At 40.6% G+C, this 25,403-nt stretch overlaps 1 protein-coding gene across 1 annotated transcript; it reads left to right on the top strand.

The window, feature by feature from the left end:
• Positions 1-383: 383 nt before the first annotated feature.
• csf2rb (colony stimulating factor 2 receptor subunit beta) lies at positions 384-19,257 on the top strand. Its single transcript, XM_049560701.1, has 16 exons — positions 384-516; positions 3,827-3,909; positions 4,057-4,210; positions 7,226-7,343; positions 7,870-8,051; positions 8,157-8,311; positions 10,344-10,488; positions 10,781-10,913; positions 11,007-11,161; positions 13,118-13,251; positions 13,375-13,549; positions 14,895-14,991; positions 15,939-16,005; positions 16,129-16,208; positions 16,371-16,530; positions 17,709-19,257. Exons 3-16 carry the CDS (start codon positions 4,105-4,107, stop codon positions 18,099-18,101), a joined length of 2,100 nt encoding a protein of 699 aa, XP_049416658.1. The 5' UTR covers positions 384-516; positions 3,827-3,909; positions 4,057-4,104; the 3' UTR covers positions 18,102-19,257.
• The last annotated feature ends 6,146 nt before the right edge of the window (positions 19,258-25,403 follow it).

Raw genomic sequence — 25,403 nt, 5'->3', positions numbered from 1 at the left:
CACATGTGGCAGAGCTAAAGGAAATGTGCTGTTATCTCAAAGCATGAGGTTCATCAACCACTGATACTTGTTTTGAGGCAGATCTTGAGCAGCCATATCATGAAACCATGAACCATTGATTTATGGCTTTTAAACAGGAAATGTGAAATGGATGTCTGTTACAAGAGGGGCCCTGACTCACCAGGGCATCAGATGTACTTAACTTTTATTGAGCCTTTGTCATTTCTGTTATCGGATAATTTTAAGTGTTTCTGTGTTTATATACGTCGGTACGTTCTGACTTTCTACAGCAGCTCCAAAATAATTCAAGTCTTCAAATCAACATTTGCAAACCAAACCAAAGAGCTGACTGTGCATGAAGGTCAACGTGTCAGAGTGGACAGAAAGGGGAAACTGAAGTCATCACAGAGGAAACTCCCACAGAGTTCTCGACAGTCTTCATGAGGACTCAGCTGACAAGAAGGAAGCAACGCTGAGAGAGAGACAGACGGACCAAAGGAGTCTTTATCATTTCAGGTAGGAGGCAGATTTACTGGATATGAAAGAAAGTCTTGCAGGGGAAGTTGTGTCACATTGATTCTCACATGAATCAATGTGTCGTTTCAAAGCTTGAACTCGTCTGAATCTGTAAATATCACCAAACAAGAAGAGTTTATGTGTAAGTTCAGCTCTAATTCCACAGATATGATCATCTGAAAGGAGTAAGTCAAAGGCAACTAGACTTTGTTAGATGTGATGATTAAATGTGTTGATGGCAGGCTACATGTTGACATCCCATGACTCAGACCTGACTTAAATTACAGTGAATTTTCATCAGACAAGAGTTTTGTAACGCTGTAAACTGGAAGGAATGTAGCAATAATAGCTGTGTTGCATTAAAAAGCTGATCATATCATCCAGACACCAAAATCAGTGTACAGTTATCTCAGGTGCTTTACTGTCACTTTCCATCATGTGCAGGTTTTCCACGCATCTGCTCGTATTTGGGTTAATCTCAGTGTGCCCTTGAGCTCACCCGTCTGATATTTTTCATGTGAGCATCACTGTGAGACTTGTTGTCGTGCTCGGCTCTGTGGCCGACATCACTGTATAATTTGGTTTCAAATTCAGTGTTGGATTCCCACATTCACCTGAAGGGGCTGTCCCCACAAACCTGCTACTGTAAACAGCAGCTACAGAGGAAGAAGATGAGTCTGTTATGAGCGACCCTTAAAATCCCCCCTCTGGTTTATCATTTTTTCCCTGTGCTGAAATTCTCACAGCTCTCCTTTATTCTCTGTGGGTTGTCTGTTGATGTTATTTCTCGTTTCTTTGACTGCATATTTCCTGCTTTATTTGAAGATACTCTAACTTTAAAAGGCTACAATGGTGTGCCGTAGGATTTAGTGATAACCACACATTTTATTATTGCAATATTCGACTGGGAGTATACATAAAAGCTATGAATGAATTTCTAACTGTCTGTATCAGTATGTTGTGTGCACCCATGTTCTTGGACAGAGGCAAACTCTAGCTAGAAAATGAAATTTAATTTAATTTAATTTAATATATTATAATTTAATTTAATTTAATTTACTTTAATTTAAAATGGGGCGTCGGTGGCTTAGTGGTAGAGCAGGTGCCCCACGTACAAGGCTGTTTGTCGCAGCGGCCCAGGTTTGACTCCAGCCTGTGGCCCTTTGCTGCATGTCATTACCCCCCTCTCTCTCCCCCTTCACGCTTAGCTGTCCTATCTATAAAGGAAAAAATGCCCAAATAAATATCTTTTAAAAAAAAAATAATAATAATTTAATCTAATTTAATTTAATTTATTCTAATCTAATCTAATTTAATTTAATTTATTCTAATCTAATTTAATTTAATTTAATTTAATTTAATTTATTTAATTTAATTTGCACAGATATAAATACAGGTGTGCCTTAAGATTTTGGCCCTTTGGTGTGACTTGGGCACGAAAAGTTTGAAAACCACTACCTTAAACTACACAGACGCCATGTTCTGTCTGTAGTCATCATCAACTACGTTCGAAAAAAGAAGAGGTTTTGTTATTTGTCACCCTTTCCTGTCACTCTGAACTTGTACAGTTAAATAAAGGCTGAATAAATAAACAAATAAATATCACATTATATTTGTATGCACCTGAATTATTTTTTTCTTGTATGCTCTTTGTGCATACATATGTATAGTATATCTTTATATATCGTACAACTTCAGTTAAAAGCCTAGTCCCAGTTAAACACCCAGTCCCTTTTACCAGCCTGGTGTGGCTACAGATTTACCTCAAATTATGTGTCCATTACTCAACTACCCTGTAAGTTATTCATATTCCTTTAGTCCGTAAGGGTCCTCAGATCAAAAGAATTAAAGGGGTTTTTCATAAGAATGAACCCAACTTGTGAGGATTGTTTTAACAGGATAAAGTGCTGTGTGACGGTATGCTGGGTGCCGTAACTCAGAGCGAGATCAGATGAATGATTCATAACTGATAGATTGTCTGAAGTTTGATTTTACAAGTAATATTCATACTGGTTTAAATAAGCAATATGATTGTATTTCCTGATCTTTGCTGAGCAACAGTTTTATGTGAAAGGTATTAAAGGCCCGTCCCAAATATAAGCCTGCTGAGCCCGGGCAAATATTAGCCCGGGCTACTAATTGAAGTTTTACAGTATTCATGTATTTCAAACTGTTTTTAACACCTTTTTTTACCACTCTCTTTTATTTATTTATTTAGTTAGTTAGTTATTGATTTGATATTGGTCGTGTTTTCATCATTACTTTATTCTGCTTCTTGTATCTGCGTTTATTGTCTTGTAAAGTACCTCATAACATCTGTTTCTAAAAGTGCAATATAAATAAAAAAACAAATTATTAATTATTACTATTTATTTTAAAATGACAGCAATTGTTTAATTTATTAGAGATAAAATAATAAAAATAATAATAACAATAATTATTATTAGTAGTAGTAATATATTATTTATTATGGTTTTTAGAAGCTGATAAATGATGAATTTTTTGTTAATTTCATGGTGCAGAATGGATTAATGTCCAGAAATGACAATGTTGTGTTAAAGAAGTGTGGACGCAGATACTCAAATTTACAAGAAAAAGCAAATTTAACAAAACAATGAAATTACAACAATAAACAAATAAAAAATATCAACCCTAGGTTTGCAAATCTCTCCAGAGCTACTTTGAAAATGTTTTGTTTTGCAAGTTTTAATGTGACACTACACTTTGGCTCAGGTTTGGTTAGGTTTCAACACAAACAGCACTTTGCTAGAGGTTGGGAAAGATCATGGTTTGGGATCAAATTATTTCTTGAATCATGGAAACTTAAATCACACCAGAGTTTGCCTGAATCTGAGGTTACCATCTAGACACAACCCGACTTAATGGAAACAGAATTTGCATCATAGTGGTGAAAAACTGGATTTGGATTTTATTAAAGGGATTATATCCATTTGGCACAAAACATTTAATTCTAAAATGTGCATAAAATAGGCGCAAAACTGAAATGAATTACACTGCACTATGTCACGTTGTCTCAGCATTCCATTAACGGCCTTTTGCAGCTCACTTCCGTTATATTGAGATTCACTTCTGTCCCAAAAAATTTAAAAAAAGCCTTTTCTTAGAAGTTTTAAGCAGAAGTTTTCTCCAGAGCGTGATCTGTGCCAGGCTACATGTATTAAAGCAGAGTAGTAAAGCCACTCGTCTGTGTCACCAGCATTTGGTATTTATTTATTGATGTGTTTGGTCCCCAGTGACAGCGTGTGTGTGTGTGTGTGTGTGTGTGTGTGTGTGTGTGTCTTTCTCTCAGGGCCTGTGACATGTGAGACAGAGAGATAAGAGGCAGGCGGATGTGAGGTGACATCCCACAACAAGCAGACACTCAAAGAGGAAGTGAGTGCTGGGTCCTGTGGTCATGACTCATTTCTTCACTATTTCTAGTAAATGAACATATTCCCCCCCCTTGCTGTCTGTTTATGCACAACTTTTCGCCTCGTGTGCGATCGTCTGAATGATGTTAACACTCAGTAAATTTTACAGAGACCAGCTCAGAGAAAAAGGCGCACCTGGCCCCATGTGTCACCAGGAATGATGCCTCTCTTCTGGGTTGTGCTTTGGTCAACGTTTCCTCCTCTGGTTCTCCTCTGTGGTCGAGATTGTTGTCGCGTCCATGAGAGCAGCAGCTCGCAGAGCGGTGAGTCTCCACAGTCATGTTAATGTTTTAGTATTAAATCCTTGAAAATTGTCTGTTTGTCTGTCGCATAATTCCACTTATTTCCAAGTCCATTATGGCACCTTGGGTGGGTGAGGTGGAGGGTGGGTGTCACAAAGGCTTGATGGGGGAAGCCGATGATCCTCTCAGCCGTCTTGACAACCCACTCCAGGTATTTCTTTTCAGCTGCAGTGCAGGTGGCGTAGCACACAGTACAGCAGCATGTTATTATGCTCTTAATTGTGCAGCGGTAAAAGTGGATCTGAAGATCCTGAGGAATCCTGTCACATTTCAGGGTCCTCAGAAAGAACATTCTTTGCTGCTGCTCTTTTGATGATGTGGGGGGTGTTCAGACTCCAGCTATGTGCACCCCCAGGAACTTAAAGCTTGCAACCGTCCCTACCTCTTACCCGTTAATGTACAGTCCACTGTGATGAGTTTATAATTCAGTTTTATATTTTTATGGAGAGTGAAAAAAAATTTGTTGTAGCAATACTTGAGTCTCATTTCATTGCAACTTATGTCTCAAGAATTCGAGTCAGCTCTTTCATCATTCCAGTGCAGCAACATGCCCCATTCATTTATTCATGTTTCAAAACACTCTTAGGTTTCAGTATTCTTATTGCACAAATGCTGTTAAGACAGAGATATCCTCATAAGACTGAAGTTGTTAAAGGAAATGGCCATTTTAGAATGAAAATACAGACAGTACTTACTCATCCTCATGCCGACAAGAAGTCCAGTGTAGTTTTTTAATGCACAAAACTCGTTCGGGGTATTGGAGGATAACAGCCAGCCGGATTTTTCCATACACTTGAAGTGCATGGAACCCACATTTTGAAAGTGTAATAAAACTCCTCTAATGCATTTCAAAAACATCAGAACGGCTCGTCCGTCGTAATCGAAGTGCCCTGAAGCTGCAGCATGCAAAATTGACTTGAAAAGATGTAATTTACTCCACTTTTATAGCATCATTTCTCACCGTGGTGAGTTAGCATGCCCTGCAGGCGTGCTGTGTTTACACGAAAAGGTCAGTTATGGTGTACCACAAGGGTCTGTGCTTGGTCCCATTCTCTTTACTATTTACATGCTACCCCTCGGTTCATTAATCAATAAATACAAATTAGGTTCCCACTTTTATGCAGATGATACTCAGCTCTACATATCCATCAAGCTTGACACCTCTCATCAACTGATCCATCTAGAACAGTGCACACAAGAAATCAAACAATGGATGTCGTCAAACTTCCTTCTCTTGAATACTGAAAAAACTGAAATGTTAATCCTAGGTCCAAAGCACATCAGAAACAAATTCTGCAATCTCATCTTAAACTTAGCTGGTTCTATTATTTCACAAAGCCCCCGTGTTAGAAATCTCTGTATTTTATTTGATCCTAATCTCTCCTTTGAAGACCATATGAATAATATAACAAAAACAACATATTTTCACCTACGTAATGTTGTCAAGATTCGTCCCATTCTCTCCATGACTGATGCAGAAACACTGGTTCACGCTTTTGTCTCATCCCAATTAGATTATTGCAATACACTTTTCTCTGGCTCACCAAATTCAACCATTAGGAAACTACAACTCGTTCAGAATGCTGCTGCCAGGATATTAACCAGAACCAGAAAATTTGACCATATCACCCTGTTCTCATTTCATTACACTGGTTCCCTGTACACACTAGATCAGACTTCAAGATTTTGCTTTTAACTTATAAAATATTACACGGACTTGCACCATCCTACTTATCATCTCTACTTACTCCACATTTATCAATCAGGCCTCCACGATCCCATAATGTTGGTCTCCTATCCATCCCCAAAATTAATAAATCATCAGCAGGTGGTAGAGCCTTCTCATACCGAGCCCCTCTCCTCTGGAACCTCCTTCCCATTCAAATCTGTGAACACACCTTTTTGCATCTACCTTTAACATCACATAGTCTCTGTCCTTACATACTACATCATGGTTATCTACTACTACTCAGTCATTGTGCGCATCAATTTATCTTTAGTTTTTTATATATACAAGTGCCAATGTTATTTTTGTTTTTTTGTTTTTTTGCTTTGTTTTCATTTTGTTTTGTTTGTTTATTTTGTTCTACATAGTCATCTCACTTGTTTTTATGTATTTTATTTGTATTTTGCTTATGTGTTTTTATGTACAGCCCATTGAAGCATTTTTTGACTTGACTTGACTTGACATGGCAACTCGCATGAGGCTAGCTGATGGCTAATGGTGGTGCTCGTTCTTGAGGCCATTTCCTTTAAAGATTAAATGACCCAAAACTCAGGTAGTTAACTGAACCAAAAAAGCCTTAATGTCTTAATAATACTACAATATATGTAGAAATACTTTTACTTGAATAAGATTTTGGATGCATGACATTTACATTGCATTTTACACAAAAGAATCTCAAACTTTTTTCCACCTCTGGTTAAGGCTTTGGTTCCCGACCAGGGGTCCTGACCCCCACTAGGAGTTGTCAAGACTTCACACTTGATTTTTAGTTGTGTATAAACTGACTTATATCAGCAATTCATTCATTTCTGGAAGGAAAAATGAAACCGTTATAAATGAGATAAGATACAGACTTTAAAAAAACAACAACAACCTTACAGCACAAGGGCACAGTGAGGGCCTGAACACAAGCTAGAGTCACAGAGCCATCAGTCGCTGCTATACAGCCTCATCCTGTATCACAACCAAAGATCTAATAGACCACTGGCATGTGTCAGGGGGAAGAAAACACTGAGTTTGTCCCAAAAAAAAGATTAGAAGTGTGTTTAAAAATAAATGATAAAAAAAATACATAATTTGTGTAAAAAGTTACTACAAATATCAGGAAAAATCATTCAAATCACTCACTTTACACAAACTTCCTGCTGTTATTGTGCTCACTATTTGTGTAAATAGTTGCAGTCAGTGGCAAATAAGCGCAATTTAGCAACTGACCAATTACCAACAACACTTCCTCTTCCCTCTGTCAGTGTCTGCGTTGCTGAAATCCTTAAAATGCTACAATGACTACGAGTCCTACGTCCACTGCTATTGGAGGGAACGTGGAAATACGACACCACAGCTCTGGTTCAAGAAGGGAAAAAACAAGTAAGAACAACATCAGGGGGAACAGCAACCCAAACGTCGAAATAACTGTTGCCATTGTGCGTTTCTGCAAACCAGAAATATGTCCCATTTGTATGTTTTATATGAAGTGTGTAACATTTCTTTACACTTCAATTGTCAGTGTTATGTTGTGACAATGCTGTTGTTATCATGTTAGGTTTAGGCATAAAAACCACTTGATTATCGTTAAGAAAACATCATGTTTTGGCTTTAAATACCTGATTTTGTTGCCACAACCACAGCTGGATATGTCCCAACCCCTATGCTCACCTTTGTTTCCCATCATCCCTTTCTCCTCCTGATGAGAGACGTAACTGATATACATTGAATCTGAACTTATTCCTTTATAAATGTTGATATGATACATTTAAAATGCACAAATGTGACGTATCTGTGGTATGTTTGGAGGCTGGCTGGTTGTCGTGACTCAGGATATAATGAAGGATTATGAGCAATATATCAGCGTGTTAAGTGTTCTGTCCCACAGCTCTGTGTCGTGTCGTTGCAGGGAGCAGTGTGTGCCTTATGGTGCTAAAGAACAAGATGCAAGTGGCCACAGGACTGTGCAGTGCAGGTACAAAACACGTGCATTTTCCATCGGCATCGAACACACCGTCTTCTTCCTCAAGGACAAAACACAGAGAAATTGCTCGTCTGTCCAACACAAGCGTCTGGATCTTTCTCAGCACTGTGAGTTTATCTGTCCATCATAACTGTGACGTTTACTGTGATGATAACGATAAAAATATTCAGAAGTGTCATGGCTTGAGCTCTGTGTGTTTTTGTGTGGTGCAGTGAGGGCACGCCCACCAGTGAATCTGTCCATACATGATGGAGGTGATGGAGGTCGATGGCTCAGTTGGTCCAGCCCTTACTCCCCGTCCTCCACATTGAACAGAAACATCACATATCAGCTCAGCTACAGGACAGATGAACAGGACAACTGGACGGTCAGCATCACACATAATGTACATACCATAGATGGTGTAAAGGAAGTGGACATAGTCACTAGGAAGTCACCCATTGGTTTCTGGACTATCGCTACGCCAAAGGTGACCATGTTAGGATGAGAGGCTGGAGCTGTGGGGTGGGGAGGGGTGAGATGAGAACCCGAGGACACAATGCACACCCACCAATACTGGCTCCTGGCTACAGCGTATAAGGTCACTAAGCATAGCAAATGCTAAGTTACTAGCTAACTCAAGCTAACTAGCTTGGTTAGCAAGGTGCATTTGTAACTAATGCTTTCCATGATATTAATTTGGATGCTTATTTTAGCTCGCGGAAAAGGCTTAAGACAAAATGTACTTACTGGGGAAAAAAGAACAGCCAACTCCTTATGCTTGATTTATACTCGACACATCTGCGAGGTTTGCAAGGTTTTCACCCGTCCGTGTTTTGTAACTACACGAACCTGGATGTTTCGGGGAAGTAAGTTTGCGAAAATATCAGTTTGCCACGAACCGAAACACCGAGTATAAAAGTTCCAGGTTAAACGTTTTGTCGCAACGATTCCACGTCATCTTTCATCTGTACACGACCATCCATTCAGAAAGCATAACTGAGGCTTTGGAGTGTCTTACAACTGGACAAGATTGTTTAGGCACCAAAAAAACTTAAATGAACTGAAAACAGACTGTTTCAGTAAATAGACGCACTTGTATAGCTCTATAACTACTCAGTAAGCATTCACACGCTCTCACACACTGATGGAACAGACATCGGGAGCAATTTTGGGACCAGCTTCTTGCCCAAGGATACTTCAACATGCAGACTGGAGGAGCTGGGGACTGAACTGTCAATCAGTGGTTTGAAGACAAAAACACAGACAACACCCATAACCAAATTAACAACTATTTAAATGTACACAGTCTCACGTTGCTGCACCTCTATCCTTAGTGACAGGTTGTCGTGGCAGTGACTTATCAGTCACAATCAAACCCTGCTTTATCGTCTATTTTACCATAATTTACAAAATGGACACCATGCTGTATTGAAGAAGACGTGAAAGTAGCGACTGAGGCCATAAACACATTAGGAAAATGTTTACTGAGGGAATAAATCAAATGAGAAGACGGATCATTTTCTCAATGATCTTGTAGGTTTCCAATCGTCTCGTTTGTTTTAATCCACAAAAGCAAAAGTCCACAGGACTTTAACTGATTACTTCAAAACCCAAAGATGGTACAGAAACAATCTATCTATAATTTCCAAATCCAAAAGTATCCAGAAAAAAGAGGTGAAGAAAAAGGTAACAGATATAAAAGATAGGAGGTCAAAAAACTGTCTGGCTCCACTGCGATTAACTCTCTCAAATCCAAACACTCCCCCTACTGGTGAGAGTTTTAAAAAAATGGCATTAAAGGTACAATACAATAATAATAATACCCGTATCTTAAAAGTGCATTTAGGATCCCACAGACTTGTATACAATCAGACTTATTTCTGCAGTGTTGTCGCCCTCTGCTGGCCATTAGAAAAATGCACGTTTAAGACACCTCAGCATTGGCGTCACTTTTCAGACCTCTAGGCTACGTCTACGTCTTTTATAGAGTCTATAATATACATACCTACCTCTACCAGCTTTTGACCATGTGACAAACAAATCATGAAGTTGGTTTTGAAAATATTTTTAGTATCAGAAAGTTTTTTGTGAGTCTAGACATTTCCGAAACATTCTCCTTTATATTTAGTTATGATAACAAAATGATGACAGTGATATGGCTAGAATGCTGATGTTTAGCAGGTCTAAAATTTACCATGTCACCCATCTCAGTTTATAGCATGTTAGCATAAGCAAAAACAAATCAAGACACTCCAGACCTATAGCTAACTGCTAATGCTAGTAGGTGTATTTAATTCTTTAATCCCCACACACTGAGGCAGTCACAAATAAATTACTGTTCCAAATATTTCTGTGATCTTGAATTCAACATTCTGTAAGTCAGAGCTCTCACACATTTCTTTCCGTCCTCTGTACAGTCTGAGGAGGTCACAAACACCAGCGTGAAACTAGAGAAGCGATTGTTGCTTCAGGGTCACAGGTATAAAGCCAGGGTGAGGGCCCGGGTCAGCATGGGTCAGTGGAGCGACTGGAGTCCTGTGGTGACTTGGCACACTGAAGAAGGTGAGTCAAAGACAGCATTCAGTGTCATTTTAAACCTTATATGCGATTATATAACAGCCACTAGGGATCATTTCCTGTACAAACTTGCTTCAACTCTGACATTTCTGAGTGAAACCATTTGGCTCAGATATTTAATGTACTGGATCATTTGAGTCCAGAAGGGTCTTCTGATACAGACACTGCTCCTTATCTTCGGTCCTCACATTTCTAATCTTTTCCCTCTGTTCATTTTCATGGGAAAAGTCTGGAGCTTTGCAGCTGTTGTTAACTCTCTTTCTCTCTGTGGCTCTAGACACTGGGCACTTTCCCAGTTTGCACTGTGTGCTGGGCGGAGAGAAGGAGGTGGTGTGTAGCTGGGAGGTGAGCAGAGAGGTTGCTCACTTCATTACCTACCAGCTGGCATGTGGACACAGCCAGGATGCAATGTAAGTCGACAATACCACCTGGCTGAGGCTGAAAAACTGCATCCAGTTATCATCCATTCATTCCTCTCCTCTCCTCTTAATCCCTGCCTTCAGGTCTGAGGGATGCTGTGTGAACCAAACCGTCAGCCTTGACCTCAGCAGGGCAGTGGTGAGGTACAGCTGCTCGCTGACTGTCGCAGACCCTGCGCATCTGCTCGTCGAGCTCCAACCAGCACGCAATGCCAAGAGTTTTAAGGCCGACCAACACAGTGAGTGGAGACGAGACAGAGGGCACAACATTGTAGAAGAGATTTTGTGTGTGTATGTGTGTGTGTGTGTGTGTGTGTGTAAGGGGTGGGGGTGGGTCTCTTTGAGCAGAGTAGGGAGCAGAGATAACGTGTCCTGCCAAATTAAAAACACACAATGGTGTGATAAAACTGCAGAGAGCTGTGCAGAGCAACTGTGATGTGATTAAGTGTCCCCACCTAGTGTTTGAATGACACTACTGCATCCCTGTTAGCCAGTAAGATCATGGTTTGGTCATTAAACCACTTACACATAACACACTTGTCCAAATATTCACCAAAAGACAAACAAGACTCTTTTCATGTCATCAGTAATAACTAAAAAAAATGTACGTCTGCTTTTAAAAACTCTATCATCTAGTAAGCTGTTAATCACAGCCCCCACACAGTGACAGAATATAAATTAAAAAGAGCCATATTTATGAATTTTAATGGGTTTTTTAATTTGAGTTATATTTATGCTAGTCTATAGTACACTTACACTCAATAATCTGGCACCTCACCATTTAGGCATTCATACACATGACTTGCTGCTACAAACTTAACCCTGTTAGCAATGTTTAACTATTTTAATTATTTAAAATGTCCTGGACGTAAGTATGTTGTTTCATTGGAATAAAAATTGTAACCAGTCATCTAATTTATAAAATATTTAAGCAGACATGTTGTTGCAAAGATGGAAGAAATTACATGAATAAATATTTCTTTTATTTCAGTTACGTGCATGTGGAGAAACAAAGATTATTTCACATAAATTTTCTCACAGTCAATAACCGAAAAAAGGAATAGGCTGAAGCCCCTTGGGTAATTTTTGCCTATTCTATCTTAACCAAAGGATAACCCAGAACATCAGCAATGCCAAAGAAAGGAAATAAATAAATAAATAAATAAATACATTATACTCTAAATTATAATCCTCAATTCTTTGTTTTAATCATTTTACATTTTAAGGGTTTTTAAAAACGACACAATTTTAAATCAGCACTGAGTCAATTCCATAACTTGACTCCTAACACCGAAACACATCTGTATTTTACTGTACATTTTTAAATTATAATTTCCTTCCCGTAATTTAAAGGATCTTCGAATACAGACAGGAAGGCTTCTGTTCCCAACTAAAAGAAATATTTCCAATGATTGATGAGTAGATTCACAATGACTTGATTTATGTATTTCTCTAAGAGCTCTTTTGTGAAGTCTAATTATAGGGTCTATATTTGTTTTATATGCATTTCCCCAAATTTTAGCACAGTAGGACATGTATGGCATTACAAGTGGACAGTACATTATATACAAACATCTCTTATTCAGCAACTCCCTAATTCTAAAAAGAACAGCAATACATTTAGACATTTGCTCTATATGCGGCTTCCAACAAAGTTGATGTGTTATCATGCCTAAAAATGTTGTTTCATATAATCTTTTAATTAATTCTAATTTTAAATTCAGTTTTAATTCAATTTTATATTTGGTTTTATCTTCATTTAGTGATAACTTATTATCAGCAAATCATTTTTTCAACATGATCAATTCCTTTTCTACTGTTTTTAGTAAGTCTTTCATGTCATCACCTGAACAAAATAAGCTTGCATCATCAGCAAATGTTTCAAATATCAATTTCTTAGATACTGTACAAATATCCTTTAAAAAAAAAAAAAAAAAAGTATAAATAATTTAGGTCCCAATACCGAACCTTGTGGAACACCACAGGGACTCCTATTCAGGATGAGAAATACTAAATGGATCCTTGAGGGGAAAATTATGATCCCCCTTCATTGTCTGATTGATTGTTTTGTGACTATTATCTATATACTATACTTTATCAAAGCCGTGAAGGACATTTCTTGATATATTTTTAATCCAATCCAATAAAAAACGTTTCTTTCATTAATGTATGTAACAAATTGTTTCGTTGTGCAGTTCGTCCCAACCCACCAAGGCAGGTGAAAGTGAGGCAGAAAGGCAGCAACTGGATCGTGGAATGGACTGAGTCCAGCACAGCTTCAAAACTCAGACTGAACTATCAGGTCTGCTATTACAGGACACAAGATCAGGTGAGACACTTTCATATTAGTGTTTTTCTTTCTGTCCAACTGTACACCTGTATTACAGTCCCTTCATACTACCCACAATAACCCTTTCATTGATTCTATTCACACATTCACACACTTTTTTAGGGATCTTCCATCTTGCAAAACATTTCTGAGGGGTCCACGTCCCTGAGCATTCTGGGCGCTTCTCTGGCTCCATCTGAGAGCTACCAGGTCAAGGTCAGGTCACTGGTCTTTCCTGCTCACTACAAGGGAATCCCCTCTGAATGGACCGACCCTGCGGAGTGGACCTCGCTTAAAGGTACTTTACAATCACAGCATGCACGAATACATGCAGTGCTAATACATTCCACATGTGTGTGATCTCAAACAAACATTCAGAAACAGAGTTTGGGGAATTACTTTTTGTTATTTATTGCATTTTATTCTTTTCTGGATAAAGTATCCATTTTATTCAGCAATAATAACATGAGCCAAAAGTCGAGAGTGGTGCTGTGGTAAGAAGATAGTTTTGCTGTAGTGGAGGATCAAGACAGGGCTGATGGCAGGGAATGGAGTCTGGTGGCAGCAGAGATGATTGAGACCAGGGCTAGTGTGAGTGTGGAAAGGGGCAAAGTGTGGAGTAGTTTGGCGACTAGGAGGTTGCAGGCAGGTAGGACAGGAGACAAGCATTAGGACAGGCAGGTGGGTGAGGATCCTGGGACACAGGAGAGACAACTGAGTCACACAAAACACAGGGACAATAATTCACTAGTGACTTAAGTTTGCATGTTTTCACAATTGGTCCTTTTCAGGCCTCATAGCAGACTCAGAGCAGTGACTCAGCATTTTTGCACATATGTGAACACTAAGAGAACTCAGACCCTTCTGAAGCGAACCGAACTCAGACAGTTTGGTTCGCGTCAAGTCCGTTGCGTGGTTCACTTAATCTGTGCATTGTGAACACAAAGCGCTCCAAGTTCGCTTTGCTCTTTGCCATTGTATTTAGCCCTCTAGATCACATGCTGTTGCACTGGGACACGTGAGAAAACATACAAAACCATGTCGGCCTGTAACGCTTGGACGCAGGACGAGGAGTAGTTTGGTCCAAAGAAAGTTCAGCATGTCTTCAGATGTGGAATACAGAATACATCAAACAGCAACAGTCCACAGCACAGAAACACTAAGGTTATCCTCCAGAGAACTGAGTCCTCTTTCAAATGAGTCCTATTTCTGTTGGTGCACTTTTTGTTGCACTTTAAGAGGACTGAGTTCAGTTTGATTTAAAAGGACTATATGTGAAAATACCCATTAGCTGGCCTGAAGGGTAGCTGCCACTGTGTTTGAAATGACTGTCTTGCAAAGAATGGTTGAAGAGCCGGGGTAGATATACTGCATGCTGATGAGCTGATGAGCGGTAGGTGAGCAGAGTGGAGGTGGTGATAAGCCGATTGCAGACAGGTGAGCCTGATGAGCAGAGCCACAAGCCGAGAATGAGGAAGAGAGACCACACCACACCGGGACACACACAGAAAACACATGAGAGAGAAAGACAGGGGAGCACTGAGACCACAGGGAGGGTACCGCTATTGTCATTGTAACACGTATCATGAATGATCACCATCATTCTCAGTGACATCATAATTTGGTTTTCTGTTCCCTGACAGCCGCCTGGTCCCAAACAACCCTGATATATTTCACCATCAGCGTATTAGTGGCTGCAGTCTTCCTCACACTCTACTGCACCATTCCAGCCTGTCAAAGGTACTTTTTCATGTAATATTTGTGCATCTTCCTTTTCCTCCAAACTAGAGATTGCCTGAAAAGTTAAAGTCTTGTTAAATCAAGTAAATGTCTGGACCCACTGGGTGTCAGTCTGACAGCGATAAGCCTCTGGGGGCGAGGGCCAATGGGCCTCAGTGCACAGACATGAAAAATGGTTTTTGCAAAAACAGTTTTTGCATTCTAGTTGACGATGGTGGACAAGTTGGGAAAAAACATGGACGCCCGCAAGAAAGCCTTTGTTGCCTTTGCACTTTCAGAGACAGCTTCAAAACCATCATGAACTCCAACTGATGAACGCCGCAGATGAGGCTGACCTAATGTAAAACAAATAAGATAAAACTGCTATAAACAGTGCTTTAGCAGAGTGTTTACTCACTATGTATGTGACCAGCAGCCATCTTGAATTCGTAAGTCGGGGTTGATGTGGTTGCTCTGAGTTTCCAAGTTGGAAATCCGATCTCAGGGTGCGTTTGAGTTTAAACTTCCGTCTGGGAACTGGGAATTTCCGACCTCTGAATACAAAACGCACCAAAAGGCCCCACCATTTTTCCTACATATAGGACCAAGATACACAGACTTTTATCTTTTGGGGATTTTTGGGTTAAGATATATATATGATTCTAAAAAAGCTGATGCATTTGAATACTGCTTTGGGTGTCAAAAATCCCATGGCAACAGTTGATGCTCCAAAGCTTCGAAGCATTTGGGACAGTCTTACTAAAAACATTGAAAAATAAAATTTAAGCATCAATGTTTTCACTTAGCCCCTACATATCTTTACCTTATGGAAATGTTTTGCTTTTTAAAACATGAAAGAAGCATACTTAACCTTTTTACATTTTATTTACATGAAAATAAATAAATGACAGGTGTGTTTTCAGTCATGGATGATGAAACTTTTTGCATGCTATCTTTTGTACAAACAGGAAGTTGGTTCTGTGGGTGGACTCTGTTCCTTCTCCAGGCAAAAGCAAAATCCTGTCTGAGCTCAAGGTGAGACTGATTTTATAGTTTGGCTGAATTATTCCCATCTTTGCTGTGCCAAGAAATAATTCTGCGTATTTATGAATTTGTCCAATTGTATTTTATAATGTGTAAACATGATTTATTTGCCAGTCTGCCACCAGCCGGACCCTGATGCAGAGTGAGAGCACGTCCATCTGCAAAGTGCAGCATTTGGACAGCATATCCACATGGTAATAAGTTTCACACTCGACATTACCTAATAAATGATATTAACATATTTCTTTATCATGAAGGAAAAAAGGAGGATGTTTGGATGCAGCTGCAATAATTTAAGAAAAGCATGAAAGGATGAATAACTGATGATTCCCTTCTCTCTCTCTCTCATGCTGCAGCTCCTCAGATGTTTCGTTGTGGTCAACCAAGGACACTGAAAGACAGCTTCTGGAGCAGGACGAGGGCTGCTGGCAGTGTGACCCGCCCTCTCCTGCTGAAAAGGTTAACGTCTCTGACACGTCCTCCATGAGCTTCAGCGGGCCGTACATCTTCTGTCAGGTCAGTTACTCACAGTCAGTGGAGTTTGTCAGGTATCCAGGTGAATTTTTCAAACAGTATGCTTTTGTGTTTTATGTCAGCTGATATATGTATTTATAAAACTGCCACAGATATTTGAGTGCCTTTCATGCAAAGATCTGCAGATGAACACAAGTCTTAAAGGAATAGTTAGACATTTTGGTCAATAAAAAATAATTATTCGCAAACTTGCCCGCTTTAGCTGGAAAGAAAACTGTAAAAACGACATGTTGTGGTTTTACGTTGGGTTATGTAACAGACGATTTCTTGGCCAGTTTCAGGATAAGAAATGATGCATCACGTCACCCTGGACAGAGCCAAGCTAGCTGTTTCCCTTCTAGCCTTTATGCTAAGCTAAGCTAACCGACTGCTGGCTGTAGCTTCATAAGAAAAAAGATGATAAACTATTTTGTTCATCAAAATGTAGGGCTGTTAAAGTTAACACGTTAATAACGAGGTAACACAAATTCCCTCTAATGCCACTATGTTTTTTGACGTGCGATTAACGCGTGTACCTTCTATAATTATGACCCTCCGCCCATCCGTTTGGGAAATCAGGAAGCGATGCAGCAGTAACATTACAAGCAGAAACAAATCTCCGTGAGCAGAAATGGATAAAGAAAGGCATCTTTTGAACAGCAAGTTCAGCTTTAAAGCTCTGTCATGATTCTTTAGGCAAGACCGACGTTATTTGCATTTACTATCGATAGCAGAGTTACCACCAGAGTACGTTCGGCTGCTTTAAAAAATGGGAGAGTTTAGTCAACTTTTACGAGTGTAAAGTTAGACACTACATTGTGTTATAGCATATTTGTGCACTCCCATGTTGATAAGCGTATTGAAAACTTGAAAAATATCCCTTAAAGGTACATTTAGAACAGATAAATAATGTGCGATTAATTTGCAAATAATCATGATTTAACTAAGGACAATCATGCCATTAATTGTAATCATTTGATGGCCCTTTAAATGCTATATCATGCCTCAAGTACTAGAGAAATACAGTGAGAACAAAAGCAATTCAGGCTGCAGACTTGCAATAGGATCACTCCAGCTTTGATACAGCGATCCACAGCTTAAAACAAAAGTGGTCTAGGGGCGTAAAGTGGGGGGACCAGCCATAAAGTTCCACACTGAACAGCATTGTTTCTATCTGACAGTCATCAAGCCGCAAGTCAGTGGATGTCCAGTGTGCAGAGAAAGAGGAAGAACAAGAAACACCATCAGATGACTCCCCATCTCCTTCCTCGGGGACTTTCACTCTTTATGGTGAAGGTTATGTTTGTCTGCCAAACCGCAGTGTCTCCAGGTCCACACAGGATCTCGTGTCTCACAGCGACGCCAACACCAACACACACAGGCACGACAGCGCTGAGCAGGACCGGCAGTGTCCAGATAAGATGGACGTCCAGCCAGGCCTCAGTGAGCCCACCAGCAGTCACCAACCTCCAGCGTATACCTCAGGACCTTTCTCTCCCTGGCCTCAGGAGGGCAACATGCAGGCCTCGGGGTACTGCCACCTCCCCACGGCTTTCATGAGAGCAGCAAAGTAATGTGCAGCATGCAAGCTCAGAGCATCTCAAGGACAAAGTGTGAAGCTTTCTCAGCAGAGATTAAGAACAGTTAATCAATCAGTATTTTCTTGTTTTATTATAAGCTTTTCACTTTATTCGAAGCTAAGTGTGCTTCCATGTGAAATGTGTTATTAATGGGTTTTTACACATTAAAAAGAAACCACATTGCTTGGTTTCATGTCTTATCAGACCTAACATCAGGTTGGATGTCTGACCAATGGAGGGCAGCAGTGAGCTGAGCCTAGGAGTGCAACGCAAGTAAATCTAAGGGATGGACTAAATAACTCTTTGTCTTTGAGGTTTTTTTGGAAACTTCCTTGCACATTCCAGCTCAGGATGATATAACAGGAGCATCCTGCGATCTAATGCAATGCAATACAACAGCTTTGTTTAAAGGACTACTTTTGTTCAGTCCAGAATATTTAATTTAATGTTCAAAGAGATTCTTCATTTCTCCAGAAAAAGAATCATTTACTGCACCTTGTACATTTCTCTAAGCATGTACAGAATGTGCACATCTGAACACAAACTCTTAACTCTTTTACTTAAATTTCCTGTGACTCACAGCTGGTGTAAGAAGCAGAGTTATGTAAACTGCATTTCATGGGAAAAGCATGTAAGTTTATTGATACCATGTTCACTGTGGTTGTGTATGCGTGTTTGCACAAAGGTGTGTGAGTTAGGACCTTGTTGTCAAAGCTGTAGCCTATGTGTTGCTGAATGTACCTGTACCTTATATATAAAGGATGTTCTCTCCATGTTGATGAGCTGATGCTATCTTCTGTGCGGCACTGTTAAATGACAACAGAGACATTTGAAATGCCGCTCATAATATGTTAAAGCTACCTTTAATACATGAGACGTGCCATCTTCTGCAGGTATGTTACTTTTATTATCGGCCTGTGTTGATGTCAGTTGTTGATCATAAATGAGATGCAAAGTTTGCTGCACTTTTGTATAGTGATATGGTTTTAAACTTGTAAAACTGTGTATATGTTTTGTGGCACAAACATACAGTTTTCAGACTGGCTGTCAAACTGCGTGGCATATGCTTAGTTGCCAGTTTATTAGGTACACCTGGCTCAAGCTAATGCAGCCTATACAACTGTCCTACAATAAATCCTGCAGTCATGAAGGTTATAGTGTTCACTTTTTGATCAAACTGTCTAATAAGTGTTGATTCGACTGTATGATCATTTGTAAGATGTAGTTTGGTGTGCTGTTGAAGTGTCTTATACTGGATAAATGCCAGGGGTTAGCTACAGAGGGAATCGCTTTGTTGTTTACAAATACTTCCGGGTAGAAAACCAGCAGAGAAAACCAGCAGAGTTTAGATATATATATATATGTGTGTGTGTGTGTGTGTGTGTACAGTGGTGGAAAAAAGTTTTCGGACACCCTTAAAATTTTACACAATCTCAAATATTATCATGAAATATTTGTGGAAAAATCTTTTTTGTGTTTCAAAAGGTGTGGCTGCATTAGACAGATGCAAACAAATACAAATTATATTTTTTTGTTTATTGTTTACAAGAAAAACTAACAAAACTAAATTCTTGACAGTTTCAATATGTCAGTTCTCAACATTGTCGGTATCAAAGTCAACAAATAACAGAGAATGTGTTCAAAACTGAACAAAAAATAAATAAACCATCACATCATCAAATTAATATTTAGTAGTCCTGCCACTGGCACGTAGTAGAGCTCTAATCCTGGCTGGCATGTTCCCCACGAGCCTTTCACACTGTTGAGGGGTAATCTTGTCCCATTCTTCTTGAATTACTGCTTTTAATTCTTCTAAATTCTTTGGTTTACGCTTTGAAACAGACCTTTTGATAATCCACCACAGATTTTCAATGGGGCTCATGTCCGGGGATTGAGCTGGCCACTCTAAGACCTGGATACTGTGCTCCTGCAGCCAAGTTCTACTGGCCTTGGATGTGTGGCATTATCTTGTTGAAACATCCAGTTTTTACCTCGACGGAACAGTGCACGCGCAGAAGGGAGCATGTGGGTTTCGAGAATGGTACAATACTTGGTAGAGTTCAATGTGCCATCACAGACAGTGAGATGACCAACACCAGCAGCACTCATGCATCCCCAAACCATGATACTGCCTCCACCATGCTTGACAGTAGGTACTGTACATGCTGGAGATAATCGCCTGGCCTCCTGCGTGCCCTCACATTAGTAGGAGGAAGATAAAGCTGGAAACTGGACTCATCTGACCACAAAATCTTCTTCCAATTCCTGGCTGTCCAGTTCTTGTGTGCCTGGGCCCAACGACGCCGGGCTAACCTCTGTCTCTCATTGATCAGGGGCTTCTTGATAGCCTTGTAGGACCTTAAGCCATGATCTAAAAGTCGGCCACGTACAGTGCGGGTGGAACACTGGACACCAGTTTGGTTTGACCACTGCTGCTGAAGCTCCTGTGATGTCATTCGGCGGTTTTGCCTGCACATGCGGATCAGGATGTGGTCATTTCTTGCTGGAGAAACCCTTGGATGCCCAGATCTTGGTTTGTCTTCCAAGCTGTTGGTTCGTCTGTATTTCTGCAGAGTGTATCCAACTGCTGAAGGACTGCATCTGCACTTCCTGGCTATCTGGCGGCAGCTGTACCCTTCCTGGCTGAGAATCTTTATCTTCAGGCGTGTTTCCTGCGTTAGGTTCCTTGTTTTAGCCATTTTTGTGTCTGAAGAGCTTTCAAATGTGCTGGCTTTATGTAGACACGAAGCTTGGCAACAAAAATTGTGTCTTTTAATAAAAAGAACGACCTTCATCACTGGTACCAAAATGACCCAATACTCAAAATTTCTTATGTATTTTTATGGAACCAATCAATTTTAAGTTTTTAATGGCTTTTTTTAGGATTTATTTAGTATTTTGGCTGTGACTGTACTAAAAGAAATTGCACTTGAAGACCTAAGAGTGATTCTTAATGCAATATTTCACAAATGCATGGGGTGTCCGAAAACTTTTTTCCACCACTGTATATATATATATATACATATATATCACATTTTTCACGTCACTGATGTTTGTAAAGTCTATAAACACAATGACTGAACAAACATTACTATTTCTGTGTGCACGTTTTGTAATTAATAACATGGTTATCGTAGATTAGCTGGGCTAACTGTTAGCTGTTAGCTGTTAGCCGTTAGCGGTGTCTGTATTAACTCAGTAACTCAATAAACGGTCCATGAAAAAAATACTTTTTCCAGCAGATGTTGTAGTTACAACATGATTGAGCTAGCAAAGTAGTTTTGTGTTGCTATGTGTGGTATTTATTCAGTTTTGGGAAATCACGATGTCTAGAAAGCATCAGTGGCTGCAGCTGACAGGGACAGCTAACAGCAGCAGCAAGTTGAGTTATTACAGACACCACTAACGGCTAACAGCTAACAGTTAGCCCAGCTAATCTACGATAACCATGTTTTTAATTACAAAACATGCACACAGAAATAGTAATGTTTGTTCAATCATTGTGTTTATAGACTTTACAAACATCAGATTCATCTAAACAGTGATAGTGACGTGAAAAATGTGAGATATATATATAGCTAAACTCTGCTGGTTTTCTAACCAGAAGTATTTGTAAAGAACAAGGTGATTCCCTCTATACCTGGTATAACGCACCTGGTACCCGGTGTTTCTATCATTTTGTCCAATTTATTTACATCAATGGAAGTAGCCTTCTGTAACAACTGGTGAACCAGGTGAGAGTGGACTCAAACACACAACTCTGGAGACACTTCCGGTAAAATAACAGTCTTTACTGGTCAAAAGGTAGGTTCAGTACACAGAAGGACAGTCATTGGAAACAAATCAATCGACAGGCCAAATCCAAAAACCATGGAAAATACACAGTGAAACAAAAGGCTGGAATGATAGACACACAAGGAGCTAAGACGAACTTGCACTGAGAGAAAACAAGACACACTAAATAAGCTGGTGAGGGGAAGGATAACGACACACAGGTGAGACTAATCAGGGCAGGACGGACAATCAGACACAGGTGATCCAATTAATAATTTGAATCAGTAGTGTGTACAGCCCCCATGTGCCAGTATGCACCCTGACAACATCTGCACATGCTCCTGAGGAGTCGGCGGATGGTGTCCTGGTGGATCTCCTCCCAGTCCTGGATCAGGGCATCAGTGAGCTCCTGGACAGTCTGTGGCGGTACTTGGCGGTGTCTGATGATCCGGTACATGATGTCCCATAGGTGCTCAGTTTGATTTCAGTCAGGAGACACGAGAGCCAGTCAATGGCATCAATGCCTTCGCCATCCAGGAACTGCCTACACACTCTGGCTACATGACAGCGGACATTGTCCTGCACCAGGAGGAACCCAGGGCCCGCTGCACCAGCATAAGGTCTGACAACTGCTCTGAGGATTTCATCCTGGTACCTAACAGTCAGGGTACTGTTGGCTATGACATGGATGTCTGTGTGACCCTCCAAGGATATGCCTCCCCAGACCATCACTGATCCACCACCAAACCAGACATGCTGGATGATGTTACAGGCTGCATAACGTTCACCATGGTGTCTCCAGACTCTTTCACACCTATCACATGTGCTCAGTGTGAACCTGGGGCACCAGTGGTGGACCTGCCAATTCTGGTGTTCTCTGGTGAATGCCAGTGGACCTGTACAGTGCCGGGCTGTGAGCACGGGTCCCACTAGAGGACGTGGGGCCCTCATGCCACCCTCATGGAGTCTGTTTCTGACAGTGTGGTCAGAAACATGCACACCAGTAGCCTGCTGGAGGTCATGTTGTAGGGCTCTGGCAGTGTTCCTCCTGTTCCTCCTCACACAAAGGAGCAGATAGTGGTCCTGGTGCTGGGTTGATGCCCTTCTATGGCCCTGTCCAGCTCTCCTCATGTAACAGCCAGTCTCCTGGTATCTCCTCTATGCTCTTGAGACTGTGCTGGGCGACAAAGCAAACCTTCTTGCTACTGCACATATGGATGAGCCACCTTGGATTGTGATGTGACATTCGTGAACGAGTCGAGTCTTTGAACTGGCTCTTTGAAGTGAACGAGTGAACCGGCTCTTTAGGGTAAACAAGCCAGTTCCTAATTTCTTTGTTTGTCTAGTTTGCATGTTACCCAGCATGCAGTTCGGACACACTGGAACAAGTCTGAATTTAGACTATAAACTTGTTATTGAGAGCGTTTTGGGGGTGTTTTGGAATAGGGGGAGGTTGTTGGTTATTCTGGTACGAACGGGACATGTTCTGGACTGTTTTGTGAATGTTTGTGTGCACGTGACCGTGACACTTTATTCACGTCATGCTGATGACCCCCCACGGTAGGAAGCTAACCCACTATCCGCTAGCACTTGCTTGTATTGACAGGCTTGTTGATTATAAAGGGTGTTGCTATGGCTACACCAAACTTTATATTTGCGGAGTCTATTCTGGGTCCACGTCACAATATCCAGATCACATGATGCGATAAATCAGCAATGCGATTCGTCACTGAACCTACTAACACCCCCACGCACACACACAGAGCAAAAAAAACAAAAATAAAACAAAAAAAACCCAACAACGAACAAACCGCATCTTTGAACCGGCTCTTCCCATCACTATCCCATCACTAATCTTGGAGGAGCTGGACTACCTGTGCAACCTGATTGGGCTGCAGGTACCGCCTCATGCTACCAGCAGTGACAAGGACACTAGCAGAAGACCAAACTAGAGAAGAATCTGCAGGAAGGATAAGGAGAGAGCAACTGTCTGTGGACACCACATGTAAAACCGTTTCTGGGGGTTGTCTTGCTTTTGTCTCTCCATTGCACCTGTAATGAGACCATACGTGTGCATGTGCTAAAACGAGCCAGAACAGCTTTCAGTTTACTTCGGGTATGCTTTGGACTAGCATTTTAGGTGAATTTAGGTGAATTTCAAAGGGTGCATATTAAGTTTTAACAGGTGCAGCATTTTCAGTTTAGACATGTAGGTCCATGTACAGAAGGTGTATATCACTGCGTTTGCAAAACTGTATAACTAGAGTCTCTCTCTGTCTCACTCACATGCACAGAGACACATATTCTCATTATTATCTAATTTATTGCTCTGTTTATCTGCACATCTGTCGAGCCTCACAGGGCTGTGCAGAGCATTCAGGTCTATCAGTTTCTGGAGGTAACTGCAAGTGTGTAATACAAACGGTGTACATACGTGTGTGTGCACTTGCAATGCAGAATTACTAACAGCTTGATATTGTTAACATATAAGCAATGCATAAGTCTTTCTTGTCTCTGTAGAGAGAACACAATGCTGGAATTCCAGGCATGCTGATATCAACTTCCTGTGTTTTCAGCCCATCGCTAGGTACAACTTCCTGTCTGTTGAGGCTTGAGGAGCAGTTTGACACACAACGACTGAGTCATGATGCCCGCGAAGACGTTAACCCACTCCTTTATATGGCCTTGACCATTGTAGTGGAAGGAGAAGGGATGGTGGGTTTTCCCAGCATTCCTGGATTTTTCAGATGCACCACAAAACAGTGACATTCCTCACAGTCTCCGTCTGTCGGCTATTGTTCACTGGAAGGACAGGGTGCTTTGAGAGAGTGAGTGTGTATATGAACGAGTGACAGATTCATATTGATCTGCATCAGTGCAGAGAGAAAATGAAGGACAAAGGTTGACCAGAGTGAGTGTGTATGTGCTTGATGACAGGGTGGTCATGTGGTCATCTGTGTACAGCATGTCCCTGTCCTTTGTCGTACATAAAAACAGGAAAATAAAAGCGCTGGAAGGTGTAGGGAGTGCGTGGCGCCACACGGATGCTTGTGTAACCTCCTGTTCAAAGGCCTCCTGTTTCCTCACTACTGTACATCAGGGAATTCAGGTCATACCCAAACACAGACAGTTGTGTCTTCGAAGGCAGCTTGTCAGGGCAGATTTTAAAGGTCTGAAACCTGTCCTCATAAACCAAATTATCCTTTTGATACCACAGATGGGTGATCATATAAACTCACACGCTCTAGCTCAGTAGAAACTACCACCATTCACAACATGACAGTTTAAAGTCCCTGTGAAACAGGAATTAGAGCGTCTCTTTGTCTTCCATACAGTGATGTATTTGCCTGTGAAACAAATTTTTTGATTGGTGTACAGTTACAAAAGAGATTTAAATCAGATTGGACTGCTGAAAGTGGGCGGATTTAGAGTTTAGAGTTGAAATAAGAGCCTAAATTTGGTCCATGTACTTTGTGGCCATTCGTTTTTTGTTTCAAAATAACAAATTGAAACACGGAAAAC

Source organism: Epinephelus fuscoguttatus, linkage group LG19 (genome assembly GCF_011397635.1).
Source record: "Epinephelus fuscoguttatus linkage group LG19, E.fuscoguttatus.final_Chr_v1".
Classification (NCBI taxonomy): domain Eukaryota; kingdom Metazoa; phylum Chordata; class Actinopteri; order Perciformes; family Serranidae; genus Epinephelus; species Epinephelus fuscoguttatus.
Note: the sequence above shows the minus strand (reverse complement) of the source record. Positions and strands in the feature narration are given on the sequence as shown.

What these genes read in the sequence shown, in the direction of transcription:
- csf2rb (XM_049560701.1), top strand. Translation starts at nt 4,105, where the DNA reads ATGATGCCTCTCTTCTGGGTTGTGCTTTGGTCAACGTTTCCTCCTCTG. An exon ending in GGAGTGGACCTCGCTTAAAG is followed by an intron (nt 13,550 to 14,894) that starts GTACTTTACAAT and finishes GTTCCCTGACAG; the next exon opens with CCGCCTGGTCCCAAACAACC. An exon ending in AAATCCTGTCTGAGCTCAAG is followed by an intron (nt 16,006 to 16,128) that starts GTGAGACTGATT and finishes TTTATTTGCCAG; the next exon opens with TCTGCCACCAGCCGGACCCT.